At 41.1% G+C, this 27,636-nt stretch overlaps 3 protein-coding genes across 5 annotated transcripts in view; all 3 read left to right on the top strand.

Annotated features, from left to right (window-relative positions):
• ZCCHC4 (zinc finger CCHC-type containing 4) overlaps positions 1–9,479 on the top strand; it is a 45,292-nt gene extending 35,813 nt beyond the window's left edge. For all 3 annotated transcript variants that reach the window (XM_084895422.1, XM_084895421.1, XM_084895420.1), the window contains 3 exons: positions 1,154–1,205; positions 1,723–1,867; positions 7,131–9,479. In XM_084895422.1, the coding sequence (XP_084751548.1) occupies positions 1,154–1,205; positions 1,723–1,867; positions 7,131–7,266 (333 nt within the window). In that variant the 3' untranslated portion in view covers positions 7,267–9,479. The remainder of the gene's footprint in view (positions 1–1,153; positions 1,206–1,722; positions 1,868–7,130) is intronic.
• Positions 9,480–12,273: 2,794 nt separating this feature from the next.
• Positions 12,274–12,708, top strand: LOC311631412 (large ribosomal subunit protein eL32-like). The gene has a single exon (XM_084901526.1). The coding sequence runs from the start codon at positions 12,289–12,291 to the stop codon at positions 12,694–12,696; it is 408 nt and encodes a 135-aa protein (XP_084757652.1). The 5' UTR covers positions 12,274–12,288; the 3' UTR covers positions 12,697–12,708.
• A 2,874-nt stretch (positions 12,709–15,582) lies between these two features.
• Positions 15,583–27,636, top strand: part of ANAPC4 (anaphase promoting complex subunit 4) — a 32,815-nt gene continuing 20,761 nt past the window's right edge. The window contains exons 1-10 of the mRNA XM_084890507.1: positions 15,583–15,735; positions 15,840–15,978; positions 18,353–18,458; positions 21,106–21,238; positions 23,142–23,216; positions 23,371–23,397; positions 23,491–23,535; positions 24,201–24,285; positions 24,917–25,021; positions 26,720–26,803. Coding sequence (XP_084746633.1) covers positions 15,850–15,978; positions 18,353–18,458; positions 21,106–21,238; positions 23,142–23,216; positions 23,371–23,397; positions 23,491–23,535; positions 24,201–24,285; positions 24,917–25,021; positions 26,720–26,803 — 789 coding nt within the window. The 5' untranslated portion in view covers positions 15,583–15,735; positions 15,840–15,849. The remainder of the gene's footprint in view (positions 15,736–15,839; positions 15,979–18,352; positions 18,459–21,105; positions 21,239–23,141; positions 23,217–23,370; positions 23,398–23,490; positions 23,536–24,200; positions 24,286–24,916; positions 25,022–26,719; positions 26,804–27,636) is intronic.

The following is a 27,636-nucleotide window of genomic DNA, read 5'->3' as shown; positions in this document are numbered from 1 at the left end:
CTGCCAGCACCAGCTTCCCTCTGACACTTGGGACCCGGGTTTCCCTCCAGCTGCAGGCAGGCACCTAGGACCTGGGCTTCCCTCTGACACCCAGGACCTGGGCTACCCTCCGGCCGCTGGCAGGCACCAAGGACCTGGGCTTCTTTTGCAACCCTGGCTTCGTCCGGAAGGTCGTCTGGTTTAATTAATGTATTATGCTTTTATTATTATAGATAAATCTACTCAGAAAGAACATGTGAAGTTTAGTTTGTCTGATAAGGACATATTATTCTTCAAAAGAAAGAGGACATATATTTATAACTAAAAGAAAGCATATTTTTCATAACTTTATAATTTTATTACTGGTTATACTAGTTTTTAATTTTGTTAACATATCTGATGATGTATATTTTCAGTTCTTTCAGACGTTATCTGTATTTTTCATCCTAAAAAAATGATGCCCAAAGCGTAAAAGTGCAAAATGTGGAAAATAAAACTTTCTTATAGAGATGCGCACATAGTGGTAAACAAACAAAAGCAAGGAAGTGACCATCACAAAAGCCAGACTAGGTGTCACTACTCTGGGGAAGGAGGAAGCTGGGTTGGCCAGGGGCATGTAGGGAAGTGTCCAGGAGGCTGATTGTGTTCTGTTTCCTGACCTGTTGGGTTCATAAGTGGTTACTTCTCTAGCCTCATTAAAGTGGACATACGTGTTTTATGCACTTTTCTAGGTATGCTTTATTTCACAGTTTTAAAATCACCCAAATAGTAACCTATCATCTCTACCTTTCTAAATTATATAGTTCTCAGATATGAATTTTATTAAGGATTATGCCAGATTGACATATAAAAATTATGAATCATTAATTCTCTTGAAATTTTCATTGGGTCCTTCCTTATGCAGATGGGGTTGCTTGATCTGGAGTGGACTTTAAAGATCATTTAGAGAAATCCCTCCAGTTGTAGAATTAAGGAAATTGGGGCCCATCAATGAGACACTGAGTAGAGTGGAGATATGCATATGTTAAAATCAAAGTATGTAATTTTGAAGCTTAGGAAAGTGAGAAATAGGAATTAATAATTTACGCAGATTTTAATAAGACATTTTAATTTTTAATTGTGGGACTTGATTTTTAATGACAAATTAAATATAATTTAAAATTTGTTTTTGTAGGATGGCAGGAAATGGAACCATTGCTTTCTCTGCAAAAAGTGTGTAAAGCCTTGTAAGTATTTTGACTTAGTGTTTGAGATCCTGTGAAAACAGTTGATTTTTTGTTCATGTAGATAGAATTTGTATGTAACTGCATTTATAAAAGAAAAAATCACTGTAGAGACCTGAATTAATTTACTTACTTTTTGATTTTTATAATTTACCAAAGTGTACGTTCTCTACTTCATAGAGAGCCATGACTACTAACCTCTTTCCGTGTGCCATTGGATCTGGCTTGTTTTAATAGGGCTTTGTGTCACGCAGCCAGCCTCCGTGTGTCAGTGGCTCTAAGGTCACATGACTCACTAGAGAAGGACTAAATTTGTTGCCATGTCTCAGACAGAAGTTAGCTGATTTATAAAGCATTCCAGCCTTTTAGCTTTGGGCTCTTTAGTGAAATTATAACCAGCTATGCAAACCTGTGACAGTAATTGAAGTAAACACTATTCATGGTTCCCTATCATAAAGGTTAATCAAATGAAAAATTACATTAAACGAACCTCTTCTAAAACTCAATTTTTATTTTACAGCCTGGATCCACTGTAGCGTTTGCAATCACTGTGCTCTTCCCGATCATTCTTGCGAGGGCCCTCGAGACGGCTGCTTCATTTGCGGTGAATTAGATCACAAACGTAGTTCTTGTCCTAGCATCTCTGCAGCCATGACCGTGAGCAAGTTAGTTGAATTCTTTTGTTTACTAGAAGACAAGTTTCCTTATGTGACTTACACAGAGTCATCCACAAAAGTGTGTAATAATTGGAAGATTCAAAAGTGCTAAAGTAATTGTTGTATTGTTTGCATGGATGGGGGAAGGAGGATATGAAGATGAGTCCAAGAGCTTAGAATTTTATAGTAAGACATGAAAATAACCAGAAAATAAGGTAGAAAGTGACTAACTTTATATCTCCTGTGGTTAGTGTGAAATTATAATTTATGGGGCGAGAGTTCAGGCTTTCTTGAAGGATCTGCTGTTTAAGTCAGGACAGACTAGCTGCTGTAGATACATGGTAGTGGGTAAAGCTGGAGCAGGAATCTCAGGTGCAGTGAAATGTATCATTCCACAGTGGACATACTGGAAGATGAAGTTATTTCTTTAAAGTATATAAGACATCAAGAAAAATATTTAGACATATTTCATATTTAAATATTTAAAGTTTAATTTTTACCTTTTCTCTGTTATAGTTTCCCTTCTCTCACCAATATTTGGTGTTGGTTATTACGCAGAGCAAAGTCATACCAATGACACTGGCATACTTAGAAAAACAATTGCTATTTCAAGTGGACTAATTTGAATGATTATATATTTTTTTAAATATTAAAAGGGATGATAGGCATTGAGACCTCTTGTTTTATTGATATGAAGATCAGAAAGCCAAGTTTAACATTACACAAAAATTGAGATCAGGATCAAAGTTTGAGCTATCAGATGACTTGTGATTAAAAAAATATCTGTAGCTCAGTTGGTTAGACCATCATCCCATATACCAAAAGACTGCAGAGTCAATTTCCAGTGAGGGCACATACCTGGGTTGCAGGTTCCATCCCCAGTCAGGGCACCTGCAGGAGGCAACTGATCAATGTTTCTGTCTCACACCAATGTTTTCCTCTCTCTATTCCTTCCTCTGTTTCTCTCAAATCAATAAAAATAGCCCAGCTGTCGTTGCTCAATGGTTGAGCGTTGACCTATGAATCAGGAGTTTATGGTTCAGTGCCTGGTTTACGGGCTTGATCCCCAATTTGGGGCATGCAGGAGGCAGCCAATCAATGATTTTCTCTCTCATCATTGATGTTTCTAACTCTCCATCTCCCTTCCTCTCTGAAATCAATAAAAATATATTGTAAAAAATAATAATAAAATGAAATCAATAAAAACATGTCCTTGAGCAAGGATTAAAAAAAGAAAGAAGTTACCTATTAGTAATAGAAGTATCTAGTTCTTTGGTACCTGTGATAACACTAGTGACCCAGTACACGGATTCATGCACATTGAAAGGAAATTAATTAGAAGAATTATTTTAATATGGCTATTTGCCCTTTCTCTATAATAGAAGTGTCAACCAAATTTATGATCGACAATGACAGATTGAAACCCATGGGTGCGATCGTCACCAGCGAGAGCATTATATGTATCGTGCATGCATGAGTCAATTTATCCTTTGAAATATATAGAATAAACTTGCTTAATTAGACTTGCTTTCTGATTTAGTTCAACCTTTTCCAGCCCAATGAAGCACCTCAACTTCTCTTTCAGGTAATTGTCAGCAACAAGCAGTAAATATCAACACAAAGCAGATTATTGTAGATCACGCAGGGAGAACAAAGGGTAAAATATTTAACTGCAACAGTGTTTGACTATATTCTGTGCAGTGAGAAAACCTGACGTCATTTTCAAGGTCCATCATTTCTTCTTTTTAGTTGGGTCAAGTTTCTAAACTTTCTAAATCTCCGTTTTCTGGCTAACAAAAAGAAAGTAAGATTCTACCAGGTCTCCTATCTACCTACTCCAGGACTTCTGTGAGGATCAAATGAGATGAGGCATGAGAAAATGCTTCACAGACATTTGGTTAAAGTGTAAAATTTTTCCACCTGGCTATAAAGCAAGTCGTGTTCCTGGGCTGAAGAAACTGCAGGAGGCTAGTCTCTAGGAAGAGGAAGCCAGGTGTTGCTATGTGACCTCATTACCCAATTCCCACAGAGACCGTATCTGGGCTGGGCTATGGGTAGAATTTGCACCATGGGGTCTTGACAGCATCAGCTGTTATTTGGTAGGGCATCACTCTGGGGTGGTGGTGGGGCCTGTGTCCCACTTGGGGCCAGGTCTGTGGTGCTGTTTCTTTATAAATGGCCAGTGTGTGTCATGGCAGCTCCTGTGTTGACCGTCTGCCCCCTGGTGGTCAGTGCTTATCATAGCTACCGATTGGATGATTGGAAGGACACTTAGCCTATTAGCCTTTTACATATATAGATTTGAGTTTTATTTGTCATTGAAAATTATTTTGTTTCATTATTTTCCAGCCATTTGATTTCTGCCTACTATTTAAACTGCCTTTTTTATTTTTACCAAATTTACTTTAATAATGATTTCCACTACATGGATATGCTTTTTATTGATTCTAGAGAAAGGAGGAGAGAGGGGGATGGAGAGGAAAAAATATCTATTGTTTTCTGTGATTAAACTGCAATCTGGGTTTGTGCCTGACTCCAAATCGATTCCTTAGTACACAGGACAATGCTCCAACCAACTGAGTCACACTGGCCAGGGCTGTGGTATTTTTTAAATTAGTTAAAGAGATGTATTGTAGAATTTTACAAAATATTTTTCCTTAGGAACCTTTCAAGATAGAATACAACCTTATGAACTATTGGTCTGGGATTGTTGCACTATTTACAGAGTAATTCTGGTTGCAAACAGGAAGTAGTAACATGCTCAGTCTTTGATTCTGTGATCTTGGGATCCATGGAAACTGAATTTGCATTTTGGTAATATATTGCAGGCTCTTCATTGGTTCTAAAATAGCCCTGGCTAGTCTATTTGGTAGTAAGTAATACATTGTTTTCATTGAAGGAAACCATCTTGTATCTTTTAGTACTACATTTTATCAAGTTTAATTCAAAGAGCAAATCTGTTAGGACCTTGGCTGGCAAACTGTGGCTCTTGAGCCACATTCGGCTCTTTGGCTCCTTGAATGTGGCTCTTCCACAAAATACCACGGCCTGGGTGAGCCTGTTTTGAAGAAGTGGCATTAGAAGAAGTTTAAGTTTAAAAATTTTGACTCTCAAAATAAATTTCAATCGTTGTACTGTTGATCTTTGGCTCTGTTGACTAATGAATTTGCCGACCACTGCCTTAGGATGTGGTACTTCTCTCAGAGAAAACTGCCAACTGAACGAACTCCTGTTAACAGATATCTTAAGCTTTAAAAAAATTCTATAATGAAATTGAAAATGCAAACCTTTTTTTACAATAGAAAAAATAATTTTAATAGCCTTTTTAGCATAAATTGCATAAAATATCTTTTTATCTTACATATTTTATAGCTGCTCAAATTAATTGGCTTTCCCTTAGTATTAATTTTCCTTTGGTTGTGAATTAGAATGATGCTGGCTCCCTCTTGTGGTTAAAGTTCACTTTATCAGTTATATAAATACCTATAATTTAGAGGACAAATACTAGGTCAATTTAATTTTAAGGAAAAATAAGATAATTAATTGATTTATGCTAATCACTTCATCACTGTTGAAAAAATTTATCTCTGGAAAGTTTTATTTATTCATATTACGAGTGAATATTTTCTTTCTGTTCTTGTGTACTGTGTTCGCTAGTAAAATCTGGTTCATGTTTGGCTCTTCTTATAAGAGGATCAGCCAAAGAAAATTTGTTTAAATTTTACATACAAGCACGCATAGCTTCATTGGCTTTGTCATTAAGAGGTTATATTTCATTAAATTTGCAAAATCGTCACTTATCAGAACATCATCCTACTTTTAAAAAAATAGCTGGAGGGAAAGGAGATTTATACTACATGCACAAAACGGTAAAAAAAAAAAAAAAAAAAAAAAAGAATGATTGTTTTATTTGCTTTATAATCTGGTAGGATACCCCAGTCCATAGTGCACAATCTATAAATATGGAAAAACTTAGTTGTCAAGCAAAATTCTGAGAATAATAGTCATGTGGAGCTACTGATAATAGCTAATATTTATTTAATGATTACAATATGCTTAGCCTTTTACATACCTAAATAATTTATAGTAGAGTATACCGTATTAAGGTAATTAATAGCACAGGTTCTAGAATCAAGCTCATTCTGCCACTCCCTCACTGGATGATTTCATAGCCTCAGTTTCTTCCTAAAAAGTTGGGAAGGAAAGGGAAGGGTGATGTCTGCTTTGTCTCAGTCTCTCAGCTCCTTGAAGTTAAAGGTTATGGCCTTTGCATATATGTTGAATGAACAAAAAGTGGGGCCTGCATTTGGTTCACTGGGGAATTATATACAGTTTGTGAAGCTTCTTACACAGGTTTGGTCCTGGGAAGATCAAGAATAAGCTTCTCTCTGGGGTTTGTGGTAGTTGAGGAGGACGAATCCAACAGTTGATGTTGCTGCGTAGCCGTGGGAAGGTTCCAGTCTGCCAGGGCTGGCAGCCCCGGCTCCTCCGTGGTTGGTGATATGATAAATGACATGATTCTGCTAGTTTGGAAAAAGAGAATGAACACCGGCAATCTTTCTCAGCTACAGATTGCCTGTTAGTTACTTCAGAGAGTACCAGAAACAAAGGACCTATTTTTTTTTCTGGTGTGGGTTAGTGTTTTTAGAGGGTGAGTTCCAATTTGTTCATATTGAAGCGGGTCTTTGAGAAGATAGAGACCACAAATGTGGACATCCTGTATGGCACTTGCCAGGACTTTCAGATATCTCCTGAGGCAAGGGGAATTAGCCGTAAGACTTAAAGATGAGCCTCCGTAAGTGTTGTCAGTTTTTTTTTTTATTGTGCTATTTCATTTTTCCACCTCTGCTAACTGCCAGAGTTTATCTGTCCTTTTTCTGAAAAATGTAATTCAGGGATTTGGAGATTTAAGTGCTGAGTTGAGCAGTACACAGATGTAAAAATATATATAAAAATGAAAAGGAAACCCCAGCCAAAAAAACCTCCCAACTCATTGGCTTACTATTTACCTCTGTTGTGTGTTTGTCCGGAATAGATTGTTCTAAATCTGTAGTAGCCATCTTTAAAGGAAATTTCTTTTCTCAAATAGTTTGCTTGGTCAGGCCTTTGACTATCTCCTTATTATTATGGTTTAAGATTCTGAGGATTTATGCTTATAATACAGCAAATTATTTCCCTTCTGTTTTCTTATTTGGCTAGCTAGTTAATTAAACTTCAATCTAATTATTCACTGTGCTCATTCTACAAAATAATTTAGCACCTTGTTTTTCAGAGCTGTCAGAAAGCAGAAGCAGAGAAAAAGTAATAAGATGAAAATGGAGACCACTAAAGGACAAGCCATGAATCATACATCTGTTGCAAGGAAGAAGAAAAGGAGAGAAAGAGCCCATCAATATCTTTGCTCTTAAATGTCCAGTGACTTGAGAATAAGAAAGATTTATAGTCCAACCTTTGATGCCATTTTCTGAAAGTGCCATGCTGGACTTAAATTCTGTCACTTTCAAAGGTGTGCACCGTTCTAAGCGAGATAATAGGCAGGTGGTATTTGCTGGTTTATAGACCCCGCAGCAGTGTCTCTGGAGACCTGGTGAGTTGTTCCTTCCTTAGCTGGTTTACCAGCTCTGTCTCTCTCTTTAACTCCCTTCCAATCATATTATTTTAAGCCTCTTTTATCTGAAAAGTATGTGTACAGCATTCTTTCGCAGAATCAGAAGAAAATGAAAATCTGAGGTTTTGTTTACATTACATAAGAATATGTTAAGATAACTGTTTTAAATTAATGTTAAAATATTGTACATTACATATTGTACACTTGTAAAGAGAAGTACAGTTTTTTCAGACAATCTGAAAATGATGGAAAGAATTTTGACAAAGGAAGTCTAAAGATATAAAGGTTATAATTATGATTACATTATTATTAAATATTTATTTTTAAGTACTTTTTGCAATTGTCCTTTGATGTAATAGAAGCACCTAAATTTTGTTGAATGAATGGGGTATTTAGAATTAGGACTTGCTCCATCATCTCGTCTTTTAACCTAACAGTAAGTTTCTCTCTTTATAAAAGGAATACAGAAGTGATTCAGTCTCATTCCTTTTTTGATTAACATTTCCTGGCATTATGTCCTTGGCCAAGTTATTCACTATTTATTTTTATTTACATATTTATTTCCATTCAAGATAGATATTATTAATGCAGAAAGCAGAATAGTTTCTTCACAATGATGTAAAGAAATTAGATGAAAAATGGGACTGATCTTTAGCAATAAAAAGAGGCAGTTACTAGGTCTTGGGAGAAATTTGAGACAAACTTCTGGGAAGTCTTGCATGAGTCCTTGATACTAACCAATACCTTCCTCTCTGAATCCCTTGGGGTTCTGTACCACATTTGAGGCACTTTTCGTGTATTATTCTTACACGAAAGATGATTATATGTACAGATTCTGTCTCCCCCAAAGATTTTAGTTTATTAATGTCAGTAACAATTCATACACTTTGTTTTTTATTGTTGGCTTTAGAGCGAGGAGAAGTGAGAGGGATAGAAACATTGATTGGCTGCCTCCTGCAGGTCCCCACATGCCCCCCTACTTGGGATCTAGCACGCAACCAGGGCATGTGCCCTGACTGTAATCAAACAGGTGACCTCTTGGTTCATGGGTCTACACTCAACCACTGACCCATGTCAGGTAGGCCATTTTATACACTATTACGTCTCTTAAGCATTGTTGGTACTCAATAAAAAAAAAAATGATGAAAGCATGGAATTTTCTAGAGGTTTTCAGATGGTAGACATATTAGTTTTCTAGGGCTGCCATAGCAAACTTTCACAGACTGGGTGGCTTCAACAGTAATACATTTCTCACGTTTCTGGAGGCTGAAAGTCCAAGATCAAGGTGCTGACAGGGTTCTTCTGAGGCCTCTCTTCTCGGTTTGCAGATGGCCACCTCCTGTCACATCCTTAGTGTCTCTTTGTGTCCAAATTTCCTCCTCTTATTAGGATAACAGTCACATTGGACTAGGGTACACCCTAAGGACCTCACTTTACCTTAATCTCCTTTTGAAAGACCCTATCTCCAAATACAGTCCCATTCTGAAGTACCGGGAGGTTAAGGCTTCAACATACAGATTTTGGGGAACATAATTCAGTCCATAATAGTAGGCAAGCCTAAGGTGTGGAGAAAACTTGCTCTTTTCTCTTTCTTACAAGGACCAGGAGAAAGGAAAACAGACGGAAACAATATTGGGAAGAATTTAGAGTAGCTAAATTCTAGGATGACTGTCCGAACACTGAGGGGCTTAAATGCTGGGGATATGCTGTCTGAGCAAGACTGGCAGCCTTATCTGGAAGACTTTAAACTTAAAATAATTCTACCTTGAAGTTTATTTTAAGAAAAACCCTAAAGTTTATGTCTGGCCTCTTCAAAGTAATCTATAAAATACCAAAAATCTGAGAGCAGTTTGACTCATTTTTAAATATAAAATCACAGCCTTCAAAAAGGTGGTCTGATTGATCTGATGCCACCCCCTTCACAGTATCCCTGAGAGTGTCTCTAGTAAAAAAGTACACCACCTGCTGGTGAGATAAAAATGTGTGTGTGAGTCTTTTCATTTATGCTAATACATATATATATATATATATATATATATATATATATATATTTGTTGATTTCAGAGAGGAAGGAGAGGAAGAGAGAAATAGAAACATCAATGATGAGAGAGAATCATTTATGTGCTGCCTCCTGCAAGCCCCTCACTGGGGATCGAGCCCATAACCCAAGCATGTGTCCTTGACTGGAATTGAACCTGGGACCTGTCAATTCACAGGCCAATGCTCTATCCACCGAGCCAAACCAGCTAGGGGCCATTTATGCTTTTTTTAAGTGCTTAGTTCGTGCCTTGTATTAGGACACCTTTTGTACTTGTTTTCCTTGTACTTTTAGCTCCTGGGCGGCAGGGGCGTGTGGGCATCACTGGACTGTGCATATGGTAATGTCAGACAGAGCTGACTGCGGCATGTGTCATCTCTCTATTCCCCCCTGCAACCTTGGGGAGCATACGGCCAGGCTAACACATTCTTCACCCTTCCCCTGGTAGCTGCTCATAAATACATATTGAGTGAGTAGAAATGCCATTTAACATGCTGCTTTATGCCTCAGAACCCTAACTGCTACACGAGTAAGAAGCTAATATGCGCAGAGCCGCGTAGGTAAGGAACGCTTGCACAGAATGCAAAGGAAAATCCAATTTCACTGATTTGACACAGTTTTAATTAGAACATTGGGGCATGGGTTAAATTACTTGAGGGTCAGCTAAGAAGGGCATTGCAATCAATAAAGTGAAGATAAGATCTCTCCTATTTGATTTCAGGCGATTCAGTATAAATGTTAACTCAGCAAAACTGAGGGAAAGTAAGCAAGCAGATCTCAGAGCTCCGAGAGGTGAGTTTTATCCTATTACCGGGACAGTTGAGATCCTCACACTCTTTAGTTGCTGCATAGCCCTGCAGGCTAGAAGGGTAACATCTGGTGGTCTCAGCCTGAATAGATAGATAGGCCAGCTTCTTCATCTGCAAATTGGAGGTGAAGAGTGGGAGAAAGCTGGAATAGCAGCCTAAGCATTCCACATGCTTCGAGGGCAAAGGAAACAAAGGTCCCTGCCTGTTACCTTGGCAAGACGTGGGCCAGGTAAGTCCCAGAAAATGCAAAGCTACTCTCATCCTGCCGCCCAGAAGTCAGCACTGTCACAGCTTCTGCGTATGTCCTTCCAGGGATAGACTCTCTGTAAGGAGCTATACAGAGAGGTGCTCTCAATTTCTCCCACAGCAATGAAATTGTAAATGCATATTGTGTGATACTCTTGTTTTCCATAAACATGTTGTTCTTTGATATTTTTTTTTGTTTTTTTTTTTTAAACACAGTCTCCTGTGGTTGGACATCTATGTTGTTTGCATTTTTTCCCCCAATACTGTAAATGAACCTATGATGCACATACTTCTAAGTCTTATTTTCTTAAATTCCTACATACTAGTATACAAATACCGGTTCTGTAGCTCTTATTAGAACTTATTTTTCCAGGTGGGAGTCATACGAGTAGGTCTCTGACTTACTTTTCCAGAACAGCAGCTGAAAGGGTTGTAGGAGACAAGCAGAATGTCATGAATTGATATCATTTAGACTCCCCGTGCCAGGATGGAATGTCTCCCAAATGCACTTAATACTTAAAGCTCCTCTTTGAGAAGTTATGACTGTCATATTGGACATTGTTGACCGGTAGTTTCGGCAGCATCTTCCGCCCTCCCCATTGTACGCCTGTCATGGGATTTGGGGTAGGATGACTGACATCCTTTCCAGCTCTGGGGAGGGCTTTTTATTGAGCATAACTCCATCCCCTTACGTGTGATTGATTCCCCCTGAGCTCATGACAGAGGTTGGTCTAATCACTAGGCCCAGGACTTCAATCTTGTGATTGGTGGAGAGGTGTTTGTTCTCCCTCTGAATGAAGAAGCATGTAGCTCCAGGTGCTGTTAGCAGTCTTCCAGAAACCACAGGCAGGGTGGGGGGTGGCGGTGGGGGGCAGCCTTATGGCACACACCCTGAGCTGGGTCCCTGGTGTATGAACTGCTGGATCTAGCCTGGCCTGAAGCTGGTTGGCCCTATTGCTGGCCTTGCTATTTATTTGTACCAATACATTCCATTATTACTTGTGCTACTGTGAGTCAGGTTTTTTATTTTTTTATTTTTTATTATTGCCTAATGAATGAAACCATAGTAGGACAGAGATTCTAACACTAACATACATTTATTTCACTTTCCAGCAAGATTTGTCAATTTGCTTATTTTACGACTTCAAAATAGTCCTCTCAAAATAACAGCTTTCACATGGCCTATGTTAGTCCCACCCCACACAAGTCCATCTTTCGTCCCTATGCTCAGTGAGGCCCACATCTTGCTTGGGCCTTGACCTTTTCCCTTTCAACCTGCCATTGGCCACTACAGGCTTTCACACCACGCCTCCACCTGATGTCCTTTTCACTGAACTCTTCTGCTCTGGTCCACTTTCTCCTCCTTCCCCTCATCCCCGCAACCCTAACCCAACAGCAACCAGTTCTCTAGTCCCTGAATCTGTGCACCCAGATATCCTAACCTCAGTCTTGACTTTAATTCTTCTAATCTAATCAATAATCAGTTCTTGTTCTTCTACCTCAGAAATGTCTCTGGAATCTCCTCCCGCACCCAGCTTGTCTTCCTGTACTCTACACCTCTCTGTACTGCAGCATGAGCCTTGTCACAGAATTAAGATCCTGGATAAGCAAAGAACCAGTGCTGTCAAAAATACATCCCCCTTGAGTTCCCATCAGCCCTCGCGCAGCACTTCCCCCTCTCTACCTCGTCGCTGCCTACGGAGGTGGCAGCCATTTCTTGCTTGGCACCATGGCTGCCCTCAGACCCCTCCTGAAACCCAAGATTGTCAAAAAGAGGACCAAGAGGTTCATCCCGCACCAGTCAGACCGATATGTAAAAATTAAGTGGAACTGGTGGAAACCCAGGGGCATTGACAATAGGGTGCGGAGAAGATTCAAGGGCCAGATCTTGATGCCCAACATTGGTTATGGGAGCAACAGAAAAACAAAGCACATGCTGCCCAGTGGCTTTCGGAAGTTTCTGGTCCATAATGTCAAGGAGTTTGAAGTGCTGCTGAGGTGCACTAAGTCTCACTGTGCTGAGATTGCTCACAACGTCTCCTCCAAGAACCGCAAAGCCATTGTGGAAAGAGCAGCCCAGCTGGCCATCAGAGTCACCAATCCCAATGCCAGGCTGCGCAGCGAAGAAAATGAATAGACAGATTGTGTATACATTCTGTTAATAAAATCATAAAATTCTGCAAACAAACAAACAAAACACATCCCTCTTGCCCAGTGAACGTGTTGGGAGAAGCCCGGGCCTTCAGAATCCCACGCCGCATATTCTAACACCTGGAAAGATGCCATCAGCGCGAGCCAGCCTAGGGGATTTAGTGATCAAAGAAGGCTAGCTACCAAAAAGTTATTTCAAAAAAGCTAGTTCTTCCATTTTTTCCCTCAAGCACTAGAAAGAGGATGTAAAGAGCATGGAAATTCTTAAAAGTGTATTTTCTCTTACATTTCCTTCCTCCCTCCCCACCTGGTCCATACTTTTAACATCTCCTGCCATTGCCTCTTTTAAAAAAGGCACTGGTAACCGACCCCTGGGCTTTCCCCCCTTCTGCTAGATTCTGTGCCACGGAAGTACAAACAAACCGATTTGCAATCAATGTTCTCATTAGAGAATGGGAAAGGCAAGGAAATGGAGTGGCTGAAACCAAAATCTCCTTCATGGGGCAATGGGGAAAAGAAAAGGCTGGGAGCACTGTTAATATAGCTTTTGTCCTGGGCTACTCTGGATCATTTCCAGTTAACAATCCCTGCCCCCTACTCCCATCCGCACACACGAGGCACTAGTATGGCCACATACTATTATTTGCGGTCTCCTGGCCACATCCTGCACTCCACACTCATGCTGTGCTGCCTCCTGTGCTGTAATGCCTTCTGGGAAATTCACTCCTGTGCGAAGGCTTCACAATGTGCAGGTAGTGACTCTCCTGTGTCCGCAGCAGTGAGTGCATACCTCTACCTGTTCTTCTCATGTGTTTTATGGCGGTTCGTATTCAGGATAAGTTTCGGGGAAATGGGCTTTTAGTTTCCATAGGAATGTTAAGGAGATAGATATTGGACCCCCATCATCCAAATTATCCGTTATCGTCACCCCAGAACATTAATACCTGAAAATGCATTTCATGAATAATGAAGGCAAGTTCATTCTCACCTTAGAAATGGGAAGCATGCTAAATAAATTGTTTGGCAAGGAAAAAAGTCCATCTCCGAGAGGAAGCAGGGAGAGTATTGGTTAGAGCTTGGACCCAATATGCCAATGTTGTGGTTCCATCCTGGTCTAGAGAACATACAAGCACCAACCAATGAATGCATCAATACGTGGAACAACAAATCGATGTTCCTCTCCTTTCCTTTCTCTCTAAAAAGCAATCAATAAAAAAAAAATTTGTTTTTTAAATGAAGGTGAAGACACTTAGGAACAGTGTCTGGCATAAAATAGTGCTTAGAGTACTAGTTGCTGCAAGAATTAGCCTGCTCTATCACCTAATTCCCGCAAGGCTAGATCCAGATGGAGGGCAAGAAGATGGGGCTTGTTGAAGTCTGAAGATCTGCCACCTCCCTCCTTCGAACAGTAAAAGAAGCGAAAGGTAGATGGTTTCTATCATAGATTTTTAAGTTCCAGAATCACAGGATAATACTGCCACTTTCTCTCAACCCAGTTTTAAGTCGGGGGAGCTTTTGAACATTTAAATGTTCCCTGTATAAAGCAGCATCAGGTGGGTTCTGCAGAGCCTGTGCCCCTTGTGCATTCCTGTAGCCCAGAGTCTAGTGCACATGTGTCAAACACAAGGCCCGCGGGCCAAATCCAGCCCGCCAGGCCTTGCAATGTGGCCCGCACCGCGCTGTCATCACTGCACTCCGCTGTCAGTTTATGACATTGTCAGTTTATGACTGTTCAGTAAACCATTCGGCCCGCGATTTAGGCTGGATTTTAGATTTTGGCCCCTTCTCTGATTGAGTTCGACACCCCTAGTCTAGTGGATTCTCAGATGGCTATGGGATAAATCCTGGCCGAGCCCCACATCCCACATTTATCATGGTGGGGTTCCTACCACTAACAGCTTGTGAGGCTTAAATGGGATAAAGAATCAGGATAGTTGTCTGTGTCAGAGATTTCAGAGGCAGGCCCTTCCACTTTGGCTGCAACTTGGAAAACACCTAGAAAGTTTTAATAAGTACTGGGTCCCATCCCATATGTATTCTCTCTTCCTTGGCCTGGGGTACGAACTGCCTGGGCCCGGAGGGCGTGTGTCTGTGTGTAAAGTCTATCCGGGAGCAGGTGATTCTACGGAGCACCCCGGACCGAACCCCTGTTTGGAAACTGTCAAAGGAGACAAGGCTGACCAGGACCTAACGTTTGCGGTGCTTTTCGTCTCCTCCTCTCTGTCTCTAAGGCCTCACATCCAGAAACCAGTAACTGTCCATTCACCGAAAGCAAGGAATTTCCCCCAAAACCGATAAGACCTGCGCACGCAAGCCTGACACTCAGACCCGTCTGAGGTCTCCGCGCTGCCCGAGCGCTCCCGCCCGCCCCCTCCAGCCCCGCGCCTGTCCCGCCCCCTCCAGGCCCGCGTCCGGCTCGTCCGCACGCCCCCCCCCCAGCCCCTCGCCTGCCCGCCCCCCCCCCAGCCCCTCGCCTGCCCGCCCCCCCCCCAGCCCCTCGCCTGCCCGCCCCCCCCCCAGCCCCTCGCCTGCCCGCCCCCCACCCAGCCCCTCGCCTGCCCGCCCCCCCCCCAGCCCCTCGCCTGCCCGCCCCCCACCCAGCCCCTCGCCTGCCCGCCCCCCCACCCCCGCGCCGGTCCCGCCCTCGTACCCTCCGCGTCCCCGGCTCACATCCCCCGCGCACTCCCGCCCGCCCCCCCAGTCCCGCGCCGGTCCCGCCCCCTCAGCCCCGCCCCCCAGCCCCGCGCCGGTCCCGCCCTCGCACCCTCCGCGTCCCCGGCTCACATCGCCCGCGCGCTCCCGCCCGCCCGCCCGCTCCAGCCCCGCTTCTCGCGGAGCAGCGGCGCCCAGTCTCCCGCGCCCTGTCCCGCGCCCACGCCGCCCTCCTCTCGCGAGGAAGCCCGGGCGCCGGAAGTGCCCGAGAGCGCGGCTGCGGCGGCTGCGGCGGGGCTGCACGGAGGCGCCGGCGCGCCGCGGGCCGAGGCGGGGGAGCCGGCGGCCGCGTGGGCTGCCCGGGGCTCCGCAGGTACCGCCGCGGCCGGGCTCCCGGGGAGGCGGGGGGTGGGGGGGGAGAGAAAGGGGATGCGGGGGTCCCTCCCCTGCGGGCCGCCCACCGAGCTGTCGTTGCAGAGTCGCCCCCATGCTGCGGTTTCCGACCTGTTTCCCGTCCTTCCGGGTGGTGGGGGAGAAGCAGCTGCCGCAGGAGGTCGTGTTCCTGGTCTGGTCCCCCAAGCGGGACCTCATCGCTCTGGCCAACACCGCGGGCGAGGTGAGCGAGGGAGCTCCGCGTCCCGGCCTCGGCTTCCCCCTCCGCGGGCCGGGCGGGCCCCTGCCCCCCCTCTCCCTGCCAGGCCGCTGTGAACTTCCAGCAAACGTGTAAGGGACCGTGTAGGGGAAAGACCTTGTATATGCATATTTTATGTGGCTGAACTAAGTTTTCACACACACAGTCCCGCGTGCCCGTCTCTTGCAAAAGCCCACCCTGTGCCTCTCGTAGTAGTAGGTCCCTAGACCCCAAGTTTGCCTGCAGTTTAGCAGCAGAAGAGAGATGCGTTACTGTCAAACTTTAGCTGCAGGTGTGCACGCGTGTACCTGCCACAGAGGATGTGTTTAAGCATGTATATGTTTTTGCCCAAGTTTTGTATTATGTGATGGATAGAACTACCTTAAAAACAAGGGAGCAAAGGCTCACTGGATTCCTGGTGGGGGGCGCATTCGTGTTGCCAGTGTATTCTTGAGCTTCATTCTAGTTGTACCAAACTTTCCGCTGGGAGGTCTCCTTACCTGGCAGCCATGTTGTAAGGAAACCTTCACCTGTGTGTGCGTCCTCCTCTGGCCTTTGGCAGGTGTCCTGGCCAGGTGAGGGTTGTGCTGTGTGCAGCAAGCTTGGTAACCAGATGTAAGGAGAACTCGGGAGCCAGGGACACTTAGCATTCAGGGCTACTTAGCATTCGGGGTTACATCGCTGTGTTGACCTCCCTGCCCTGGTCTCCCGGGTACTGATGTCTACTTTCCCAAGGACCTCTCTCCTCTGCCAGGAAGCTCTGACCATGGCATTGCTCCGGAGAGGAGTGCAGATAGTGCAGCCACAGCAGTAGGGGGGAAGGGCGGTTTTAGGGAGGCCAGTGCAATCAGATGGGTAGATGTACTAGTGGGCTCTTGTTGCTTCTGTTGTCTCAGTGAGAAAAAGGGGTGCTGTCCAGGAGTGGGGATGGAATATTAGAAGTCTGAGGAGAAAAGAGAGGTGTGAAAAAGCCTCTTATTAGGGAAACCTCAGGATTGCTGGTTGGAGCTGCACGAAATTAAGGGTCTTGCAGTTTTTTGTTTTTAAAAATATATATATTTTATTGATTTTTTACAGAGTGCAAAGGAGAGAGATAGAGAGTTAGAAATATCGATGAGAGAGAAACATCGATAAGCTGCCTCCTGCACCCTCCACTGGGGATGTGCCCACAACCAAGGTACGTGCCCTTGATCGTAATCAAACCTGGGACATTTCAGTCTACAGGCCGAGCTCTATCAAAATGGTTTCAGCAAGGGTCTTGCAGTTTTTGAGGGAAACTAGTGAGCATGGCTGTATGTCTCTGCTGTTCTTTTGGCTACCAGGGTGCAGGCATGGTTGGGTTTAGCCAGGGATGTTGTTTTCACAGATGACAAAGCAGGAGAGGTGCAAGGGAAGTAGATGCAAGAGTGAAGCATATGCAAGGTTGTAATGATGAACCTTGGGTTCTGACCTGGTTACGTAGGGAAGTGAGAGCATGCGTGGAGTGAGGGATACTGAATAGGCGGTAGAATCGTGGATGGTATGCCGTGGTGAGGTTGAAGAATCAAAGCTCAGTGTAAATAGGGATGCGCTGGAAAGATAGAGGCCGTGATGGAAAGGGGAAGGCTGGAAAGGGAGCTTGTTGGAGCATTTGCAGCGTTGGTAATGACAAGGTCAGATGCGTGACCCTGAGGCGAGGTGGAAGAGGTGATGGTCATTGTAGCACAGGAAGCTGAGAACTGAAAAGCTCTTGCAGTTACTAAGAATGAGGATGAGTAAGTCGTGTTGGAAAGTACGAGTGAGGCAGGCAGGAGTCCACGCCTTCCGCTGATCCTTCCAGAGACCCCAAGGAATGAGGGGGATGCCTGGGGGTCTCTAGATCAGCGGTCGCCTCAGGGTGGTCCCATGAGGTCTGAAAGTTGGCAGCCGCGGCTCTAGATGACTGCAGTTAAAGAGGGACAGAGGGTGACATGGTCTGAGTGACATGGCTGACGTTAGACCCCAAGTTTTCTGATTCCAAGTTTGCTGTTATTTATGTCACTCCTACCTTTCTAGTGCTATTTGTGATTCTTTTTTTTTGTTTGTTTCTTTTTTTGTTTTTTGTTTTTTTTTGTCATTACTTTCTTGGACAACCTTATTCTTTTCCAAAAAGACAAATTTTCTGTTGACATAAAGATAGAAAAATGGGCAGAGTATAGGGTTAAATTAGACCTGTTCCACCTATTTTGAAAATACCTTTAGTTCGTTCAAACACTGTTGTCTTCGTTCTTCTGATAGCTTAATTATACTCAAGGTAATTTAAAAAATAGTGGGGATCTAGGTTTATTTTATTTTTGGAAATGGATTCTTATGTTCTGCCTTTATGTCTGTTTTGTCCCAGGTTTTACTTCATCGCCTTGCAAGTTTTCATCGAGTTTGGAGTTTTCCACCGAATGAAAATACAGGAAAGGAAGTGACCTGTCTGGCTTGGAGGCCGGATGGCAAACGTAATGATAGTATTACAAGAAAATATGTTTTTATTATTCGCAGAGTATTCTTTAAAGAAAGCTTAACACCAGAAAGAATTTATTGATCTCATTACATACTAGAATTTTGAATACCAGTTTGGGAAATTAGTTTTTAAGAATATTTTAAACTGTTTTATTTAGAACTTAAATAATTCTATCATCTTGTTTCTCCAGAATAAAATCTGACTTCTTGGTGAAGATAGCTCTAAAATGAAATTTGGTAGAATATACAAAATACTTTGGTTTTATTCTGTTCGTTGTCTTGTCCTGCACAATTTCACCCAAACTTCACCTACCTCCATCATGGCCCTTTTTCTCCAAAAATGTTTCTTAGCATTAAATGGATGGCTCATAAATATTCTCTCTGACGTTTTCTTGCCTCACCTGAAGGACTGTCACCTCTGACCTCATTTATTCCATTTCTGTATATGATTTTTTTTCTCTAGGTGTCCTTTATTTTGTAATTTGTAGTATTGTAGCTGGCAGTGACTGCGGATTGAACTCTTCTCTCCCATGTATTGTGTCTACGATGACAGTTGTTATTTAAACTGTTGTACACATACAGTCAGTACAACAAAATTCTGTAAATCATAGCCTAAAGTTTATCGGTAATCATTGCTGCTTTAAGAAAAAAAAACGGAACTGTTTTTGTAAGCTCTTATGTACCCTTCACTGATTAATTTTTTTCTAGCTGAATATAAATATGTAAAAATGCCCTGAAAGCCCATTACTTACAGATAACTATTTTTATCTGTACTCATTTAGATCAGTTGTTGTTTTATCTTTTTTTTTTTTTTTTTTTTTTTTTTTTTTTTTTTTAAAGTAGCCCACCAGGGTGACTCCGTGATTAAGCATCGAGCTATGAACCAGGAGGACACAGTTTGATTCCCGGTCAGGGCACATGCATAGGTTGTGGGCTCAGTCCCCAGTAGGGAGCATGCAGCAGGCAGCCAATCAATGATTCTCTCATCATTGATGTTCCTCTCTCTCCCTCTCCCTTCCTCTCTGAAATCAATAAAAATATTATATTTTAAAAAGTACATATAAAATTAGAGGACTTTTGTAAGTAACATCTTGATATCTTGCAGTTTTCATCCAAAAATATCAGGATCTGAAATATCATGAAAATCAGTGTGCTTAAGTAGATGATATTTTTATCATTAAAAATGTCTTGTGTTTTTAGGTATTGGTTATTTCAAGATTACTTTAAATTATTTTAAAGGGGAGGAAACCTGGATGCCTCACATCTAGCCTAGTTGTATGTGTTGGTATACAGTGAAAGCCATAGCCCACTATTCACAGATTCTTAAATTTGATATGTTAGGAAGATGTCAATGACTTAGGTAGAGAAAGTGTACTTGATAATTCAGTCACAGTGATGGCCTTGTTTTCCATTAGGGGTTAGAAACAAAAAAGGGGAACAAAATACTTTCCAAGAACCAGGTAGATGGAAGGAATTGCTTTTTAGGCATGTTTATGAGACCAATATGTCTTGGTGATACAATATTATTATTATTTTATTTTTATTTATTTTTTATTAAATTATTATCTGTGTACATATCTTACCATTGCTGCTCCCCCAATACATACCCTCCCTCCCCAGAGTTTTGTATCCATTGGTTGTACTTATATGCATGTATACAAGTCCTTCAGTTGATCTCTTATCTCCCCCTGATACAATATTATTATTATTATATTTTTTTTAATATATTTTATTGATTTTTCACAGAGGGGAAGGGAGAGAGATAGAGAGCTAGAAACGTCGATGAGAGAGAAACATTGACCAGCTGCCTCTTGCACACCCCCTACCGGGGATGTGCCCGCAACCAACGTACATGCCCTGACCGGAATCGAACCTGGGACCTTTCAGTCCACAGACCGACGCTCTACCACTGAGCCAAACCGGTTTCAGCTACAGTATTATTATTCGTCTGTTAAGACCTGGTTTGTATTTTCTGGTTGGCAGCTTGGTTCCAGTCTAGAGGCTTTGATGTGCAAGATGCTAAGTACACTACGTGAGGAAGTAGTAGATTATTCATGAAAGTTTGAGCATCTGTATATATAAAAGGCTAATATGTAAAGTGTCCCCTCCAGAGTTTGACCAATAGTTTGATTGCTCGCTATGATGTGTGCTGACCACCATGGGGTGGCGTGGAACATGGCGGACAGCCAGCAGCAGTGGGGTGCCGAGGGAGCATGGGAAGGAGGAAGTGGGGAGGTGGGGAGGTGGGGAACTGATTGGCCTGATTGCCAGCCAGGCCTAGTGACCCTACTTGTGCACAAATTTCATGCACCGGGCCTCTAGTTTGAAAATAAGCCTAGATAACAGCTATTTAGAGAAAGGGTTTTTTAGGTTTAATGATTTCTATGATCACAATGTATTTAAAATTAGAGGCCCGATACACAAAATATGTGCAAGAGTAGACCTTCCTTTCCCCGGCTTCCCTCAGGCACCCGGGACCTGGGCTTTCCAGGCAGCCCTGGCTTCCTCGGGAAGGTCTTCCGGTCTAATTAGCATATTGTGCTTTTATTATTATAGATGATAAAACTGGGCAAGAAGTGAAATACCCATTTATTTTTCTTGAATGTTACACTCATTTTTTCTGATGGTATCTTTTTCTTTTAGTTTTGGCCTTTGCTCTTGCTGACACCAAGAAAATTGTCTTGTGCGATGTGGAAAAGCCTGAGAGCTTGCACTCCTTCTCTGTGGAGGCTCCAGTTTCCTGTATGCACTGGATGGAGGTGACGGCAGAAAGCAGGTAAAGCAATTAAACAGGAAAGAAAAGGAAAACCCAGGTTGTCACCATAGGATGGAATTCATGAAATTTTCATTTTTTTAAAAATGGGTTACTTAGGGATATCTGTATGTTAACACATTGCAGACCAGTAGTTTTATTGCTAGCTTTGCCCAGTGGCCAGATCAGTTTCTATTGAGCGAGTACAAAAAAGGTTTTATATAAATGTTAAAGCATGCTTTAAAATTAAATACCCATTGCATTTTGAAGTTATTTATTACATGTTCTTACAAGCTGATATCTTTTTAAAGTATGATACTTTGTAAAACACTGTGTACTAGTAATCTGAAGCAAGAATTCTCGTGATCCGTCTGCCATGTGTTATGTGTACATTGCATTTAACTTTTGTATTTTTAAGTTTATCAAGATAAACATATTTTCATGCTTTGTTAGATTTTTTTTTTCTTCTGAAAAAAATCTGGTTCTTTATGGCGCAGTAATGTTTGAATGTCCAAGATTTTCCTTTTTAGTTATTTTTGTAGTTTGCATCATTGCTTTATACTTTTGAGTAATAGCAATTAAAATGACTGGTTAGCACCTTGAGGTTCTGTTTTGCTTTTCACTATTTATTTCATCTAAGTTTTTTTGTTTTTTTTGTTTTTTTGTGCCTTCGTAAATATTCTTAGAGTATGAAAAGTGCTGAATGGAGCATTCTGTCTGATGTTATGTAGCTTCTTTCTGTGTCCGTGGTCCCAGTAGTTTCCTTATTTTATGAAAATAATTCTGTCTTAGTCTCTATAGTCAGTAATAACCAGATTTGCAGTAAAAATGGCCTAAAGGATCAGTGGGTTTAGGGAATACTGAAAATAAAAGCTTTTTTGAGTAAATGTGGTAATTTTCTTTCCATTAGCTTTTCCTTTCTAATTAAGTTTTACATTAATATCAAATGAATTTGTAAAATCTGGATTTTAATTGACAGCTTTCCTAAGGGAGACTTGTAAAGAATTAGATACCAAGGATCTAGCCTGGGGTTTGAAGTTCACTGTAGATAAAACAGAGTGTTTAATCCATCATCAGATAATCAAGAGTCACAGATGGTCATGTGGGTTTGCAGAATGTTAGAGGAGCAGAGAATTCTATGTAATTTCTACCCCAGACTAGTTAGCTGCTAAGTGTATTTCTACACACTTTCTAAAAATAGTTTAGATATGTTTTGTGGAGATTCCAGGATCCCCTGGGACACCCAGTTTGTGTTAAAGTGGGGGAAAATTCTTGCCAAGTCATTTTTTTTTTTTTTTTTTTTACCTTCTCATTTATTTCCAACCTTATTTGGAGGTAGAATTGAGGGAAAAGCGGTGGGGGAAGGGGGAGTAAATAAGATTGTTTCAAAATGCACCGTGTTGTCTTGTATACCTGTTGGGTTGTCAAATCTCCAAATGTAAATAAGCCATAGGAATCATAATTAACTGATAAAATAATTGTAGTGTTCTTTAAAATTACTCTCCTACTCAGGTTTAGTGACGGTTCTTAGATGAGAGTTAAGGAATCATTCGTCTCAGTCAGTATCTAAGGCTAACAACATATGAGTATATTTTATATACTGAGATAATTGTTTTTTAATATTTGTTCCACTAAATGTAAAGTGGCCAGACTGATCTTTTCTTTGCAGAAATAAATTCTTTTGTAAGTGAAGAATTCTGCCCTTCTGCTTCTTGTGTGTGATTGTTATAACTATTTTAGAATGGTAAAATGTGTGTGGCATCTGTTTATTTGATAATGTATAATGTATAAAACTGGGCATTTAAAAAAACTGGTATATTTTTAAATGGAAAGAGAAGTAAAATCTTTAGTGTTTTTATAATGCTTGATTTTCTGTTTTTTTTTGTGCGTGTGTATGTTTTTTTTGTTGTTGTTGTTTTTTTTTTAGCGTTCTAACATCCTTTTATAATGCTGAAGATGAATCAAATCTTCTCTTACCTAAATTACCTACATTGCCAAAAAAGTAAGTATCGGTGTTTAATTTCATTGGAATTAATCTTACAGATTTTTATTTACTTTTAACACTGTGACAATTATCTCATTTAAAAATATATTTATATATATATATTTCTATTAAGAGTATTTTTTTTTTTACCCCAATCTCTGTTTTTCTCTAGTTATAGCAACACCTCGAAAATATTTAGGTAAGGTATGACTTTTTTGTTTCCAAGTAAGATAATGTTTTTATTATCTGAAGGCTATAGTTGAAAAATAACCCAGTTGTTTTTATATTTTAGTGAAGAAAATTCTGATGAAATTATTAAACTTTTGGGAGATGTCAGGTAAATTTTGCACATATCTTAAATAACAAGTCTAATTTATTAAAGTCGATATTTAGTATTTGAAATAGTTTTCAGAGTTTCAGGAGCAGTTACTTTACTTGTCATTATTTTATTGCTGACAATTACCTCTGAACAAAATACAGACATTAATATATATATTGTTTACTTGTTTTTATTGTGTGGTCTTTAATTGTGTCAAGCTTAACAATATTATAACGTACCTTTGTTTCTTTCAATAACAAGCAAAGGAGGATAGAAGTACTGGAGTTTTTAAAATTTAAATTTAAATATTCAAGGTCTTTAAGCTTGTTTAGTGCATGTAGCGTCAGAGCCATGATAAAACTGACGGCACTTTGTATTAGCTGGAAAAGGGGTTGTCTTGTTATTGAGAGTATACAAATGTAGTCGTTGTCTAAATAATAGATGCTTATTTCACTGTAAACTGATTTTTTTTAGCCTAGAAAAAAATTGATGATGTTCTTTTGAAAAAATGCAGTAAGGCCGATGTGATTGAATATTGAGTATCAGTGGATTGTTCGACGTTTCATTTCCCCCACAGGGGAGCTTCAGCATGCAGATTATATGAGAACAGGAACAATTTATATCTTGGTTTAAGAACTGCATCTTCCCTGTTGTCCTCAGCTTGTTGCATTATTTTTAATTAGGCTTAATATTCTTGTCCTTGGAGGAAGCTCTGGTTTTATTGAACTTTATGCTTATGGAATGTTCAAAATTGCCCGAGTCACAGGGGTAAGTTTTCCTTTAATATTTTTAATAATGTTTACCTTCTCACTGATTTACAAAAAAGAACAAAACACGAAATTAAATGTTAATAGGACACTTTTTTCTAAGTTCAGAATAGTGTTATCATGTCTATGAAGATATGGAACTTCTGGTGGCATTAGTCAAGTTTTTCTTTTTCACAGAAAGGTTGGTAGGACAACTCTTGATTGTGATTTCATGTTGTTCTAGCCTTGTGGTGGGTGAGAGCTACAATTTGTGATAGGAATGTGATGCAAGTCATCAGAAGCTCAGTACTGAGTCTCCCGGGTGGCATGGTTGCTAAGTCTCTGTCTTCCGTATAGCTTTTCCCCCTTCCATAGCTTAATCATCTTCTTGAAAATATTGTAGACTCTGTCGAATATGTTTGTTCTCCAACACTTAACTTGGGGAGCCTTGATATGGGTATGCGAGTGTCCGTGGGTCCTCGTCCTTGCAGCTGGGCGGGTGCATACCTTCCTTGGCTGGTTACACATGCGTGGCAGGAGCCCGGCTACGTGCTTCTGCTGTTTAGACCTCTGTGGACGTTTGCGTTCTGTCTTGTACGCGACGCGCTCTTGCAGAATTACTAAGTATTCTGGGGGATCTGACTGTCTTACAGATTGTTGGTACTTGTCTTGCGCTCTGTTTATCAAGTGATTTGAAATCACTATCCGTGGTCACAGAGGTCTCTGCCACTGGTGTTTCAGAAGTTTCATACTTCCAGGTGAGTATCGAAACCTGACAGCAGAGAGTCAACCTATTTTTAAAAGGTTTTGTAGGTTTTTATTGTCCATATCATCCAAATGGTTCTTAAAACAGAAAGCAAACAATTGACTTGTGGCTTCTAAATCTTACCTGTGGAATCTATATACTAGTATCTAAAAGCCTAAGCGACTGGCCGACCGGCCGACTGGTCAGTAGCTATCACATGCACAGACCACCAGGGGGCAGCCACTTAGTGCAGGAGCTGCCAAGCTATGGTGACTAGGCAGCTGAGGTTCTCGGGTGATACACCCGGAACCAGAGACGAGGGAGCCTGATTTTGGGGTGTGTCACTTAAGAACTGTCCTCTCTTAATCCGGGGCCCCTTGGAGGATGTCGGAGAGCCGGTTTCGGCCTGATCCCCACAGTCCAGGCCAAGGGACCCCAAAAACCTATGTAGAGGGGATTGTTAACCAAGGGACGGTGAGCTATGCACACTTAAACATGGCAGAGTAGAAAATCCTAAAGTATGCCCTGGCCGGTATAGCTCGGTTGGTTGAAATCATCCTGTGCACTGAGAGGATGTTTAGACCTCTGTGGACATTTGCGTTTAGTTCCTGGTATGATTCCCATTAGGGGCACACATGCCCAGGTTGCGGGCTCGATCCCCAGTAAGGGGCATGCAGAAGGTAGCCAAATTGATGTTTGCTCTCTCTCCCCCTTTCCCTTTCTCCTACTTGAAAATCAATAAAAGTATATTTTAAAGCAAAGAAAATCCTATGGTTTTGTTCTGATACTCTTAAAACTTTTGTGCTCCAAAGGAGCAGAATTCTAACATTGTCTTTCCGATGATACAGAGTTAGATCTTGACTATTCGAATTATGGGATTTTGTTTCTTAAACTGGGAGGTAATGCTTTATTTATTTTTTAAAAGGTGTTTTTATGTGAGGTATAATTAGCATATAGCATTAGTTTCTGGTGCACAACATAATAATTTGATATTTGTGCACACTGTGAAATGATCACTACAATAAGTCTGGTTATCATCTGTTACATATACAAAGTTATACAAATATATATTTTTTTCTTGTAATGAGATTTTTTTTAAGGTTTATTCTCTTCTACTACAGTATTATTTACTGTAGTTACCATCCTATGCATTAAGTCCCCATGGTTTATTTATTTTGTAACTGGAAGTTTGTACAGGGAAGGACTGATTTATCTTTTTTAAAAGAAGTAATATTGGCCATTAAAAATAGTCATGGGGATGTAAAGTACAACTTAGTGAATATAGTCAGTAATATCGTGGTAACTCTGCATGATGTACTAGACTTATTGGGGTGATTACTTCATAAGTTATAAAATATGTAATCAGCCCTAGCTGGTTTGCTTAATGGATAGAGCGTTGGCTTCAGACTGAAGAGTCCCAGGTTCAATTTCGGTCAAAGGCACAGGCCTGGGTTGTTTGCTCAATCCCCAGTAGGGGAAGTTCAGGAGACAGCCAATCAATGATTTTCTCGTCATTATTTCTATTTCTCTCTTCATCTCTGAAATAAATAAAAATGTATTTAAATAAGTAAATATGTAACTACTATGCTATATATCTGAAACTAATGCAATATTGAATGTCAGCTGTAATTGAAAAATACTTAATAGGTTTTTAAAAAATATTTTTTAAATAAGTGCATCTAATTGTGAATTTATTATTTTGATTTTCCAGCTTGAAACCAATCTATTGTACTCTTTCTTACCTGAAGTAACTCGGATGGCCAGAAAGTTTACTCACATTTCAGCTCTTTTGCAGGTATTTATTTATAGCTTGTTTTATGTGAATGTCCTATTTAATAAAAGGCTAATATGCAAATCGACTGAATGGTGGAATGACCAGTCGCTATGACATACACTGACCACCAGGGGGCAGATGCTCAACACAGGAGCTGCCCTCTGGTAGTCAGTGCACTCCCATAGGAGGAGTGCTGCTCAGCCAGAAGCCGGGCTCACGGCTGATGAGCGCAGTGGTGGTGGCTGGAGCCTCTCCCACATCTGTGGCAACACTAAGGATTCCGAATGACAACTCTAAGGATGTCAGGCGGGGGGGAGCAGACCTAAGCCATCAGTTGAACATCCCCCAAGGGCTCCTGGACTGTGAGAGGGTGCAGGCCAGGCTTAGGGAATTCCCCCCACACACACACACAAGTGCACGGATTTCGTGCACAGGCCTCTAGTTTACTGTTTCTAATGTTCTATAAATAACAAACTTGAAAATTTTATTTTGTACAGCTAACTATTTGTGGTAAAGATATCTAGTCTGATAGATAACCTTACAATGTCCATTAAAGCAAGACAAAAATTTAATAGAATGTCTGCTCCCATCATCTGTTTCTCCAAAAAAAAAAAAAAGAGAGAGAGAAAAGGAGTTTAAATCGTTTTAAATATTCCCAGAAATAAAATAATATCTTGGAATTTTAAAAGTTTTATTGTAAAGAAAGTATTATGAAAAACAGTCTTCTTATCAGTTAGCTTTGATACTTAATAAACAGCCCCTGATTCTGCAGGTTGGTGTCTTAGTCGACAATTCAGTCCGGGCTCAGATGGGAGGTTCTGTTGATCAGGACCAGGTTCAGCGAATCTCGGCAG

This window comes from Pipistrellus hanaki (assembly GCF_964339955.1).
Source record: "Pipistrellus hanaki genome assembly, chromosome: 1".
NCBI classification, from domain to species: Eukaryota; Metazoa; Chordata; class Mammalia; order Chiroptera; family Vespertilionidae; genus Pipistrellus; species Pipistrellus hanaki.
Note: the sequence above shows the minus strand (reverse complement) of the source record. Positions and strands in the feature narration are given on the sequence as shown.

What these genes read in the sequence shown, in the direction of transcription:
- LOC311631412 (XM_084901526.1), top strand. Translation starts at nt 12,289, where the DNA reads ATGGCTGCCCTCAGACCCCTCCTGAAACCCAAGATTGTCAAAAAGAGG.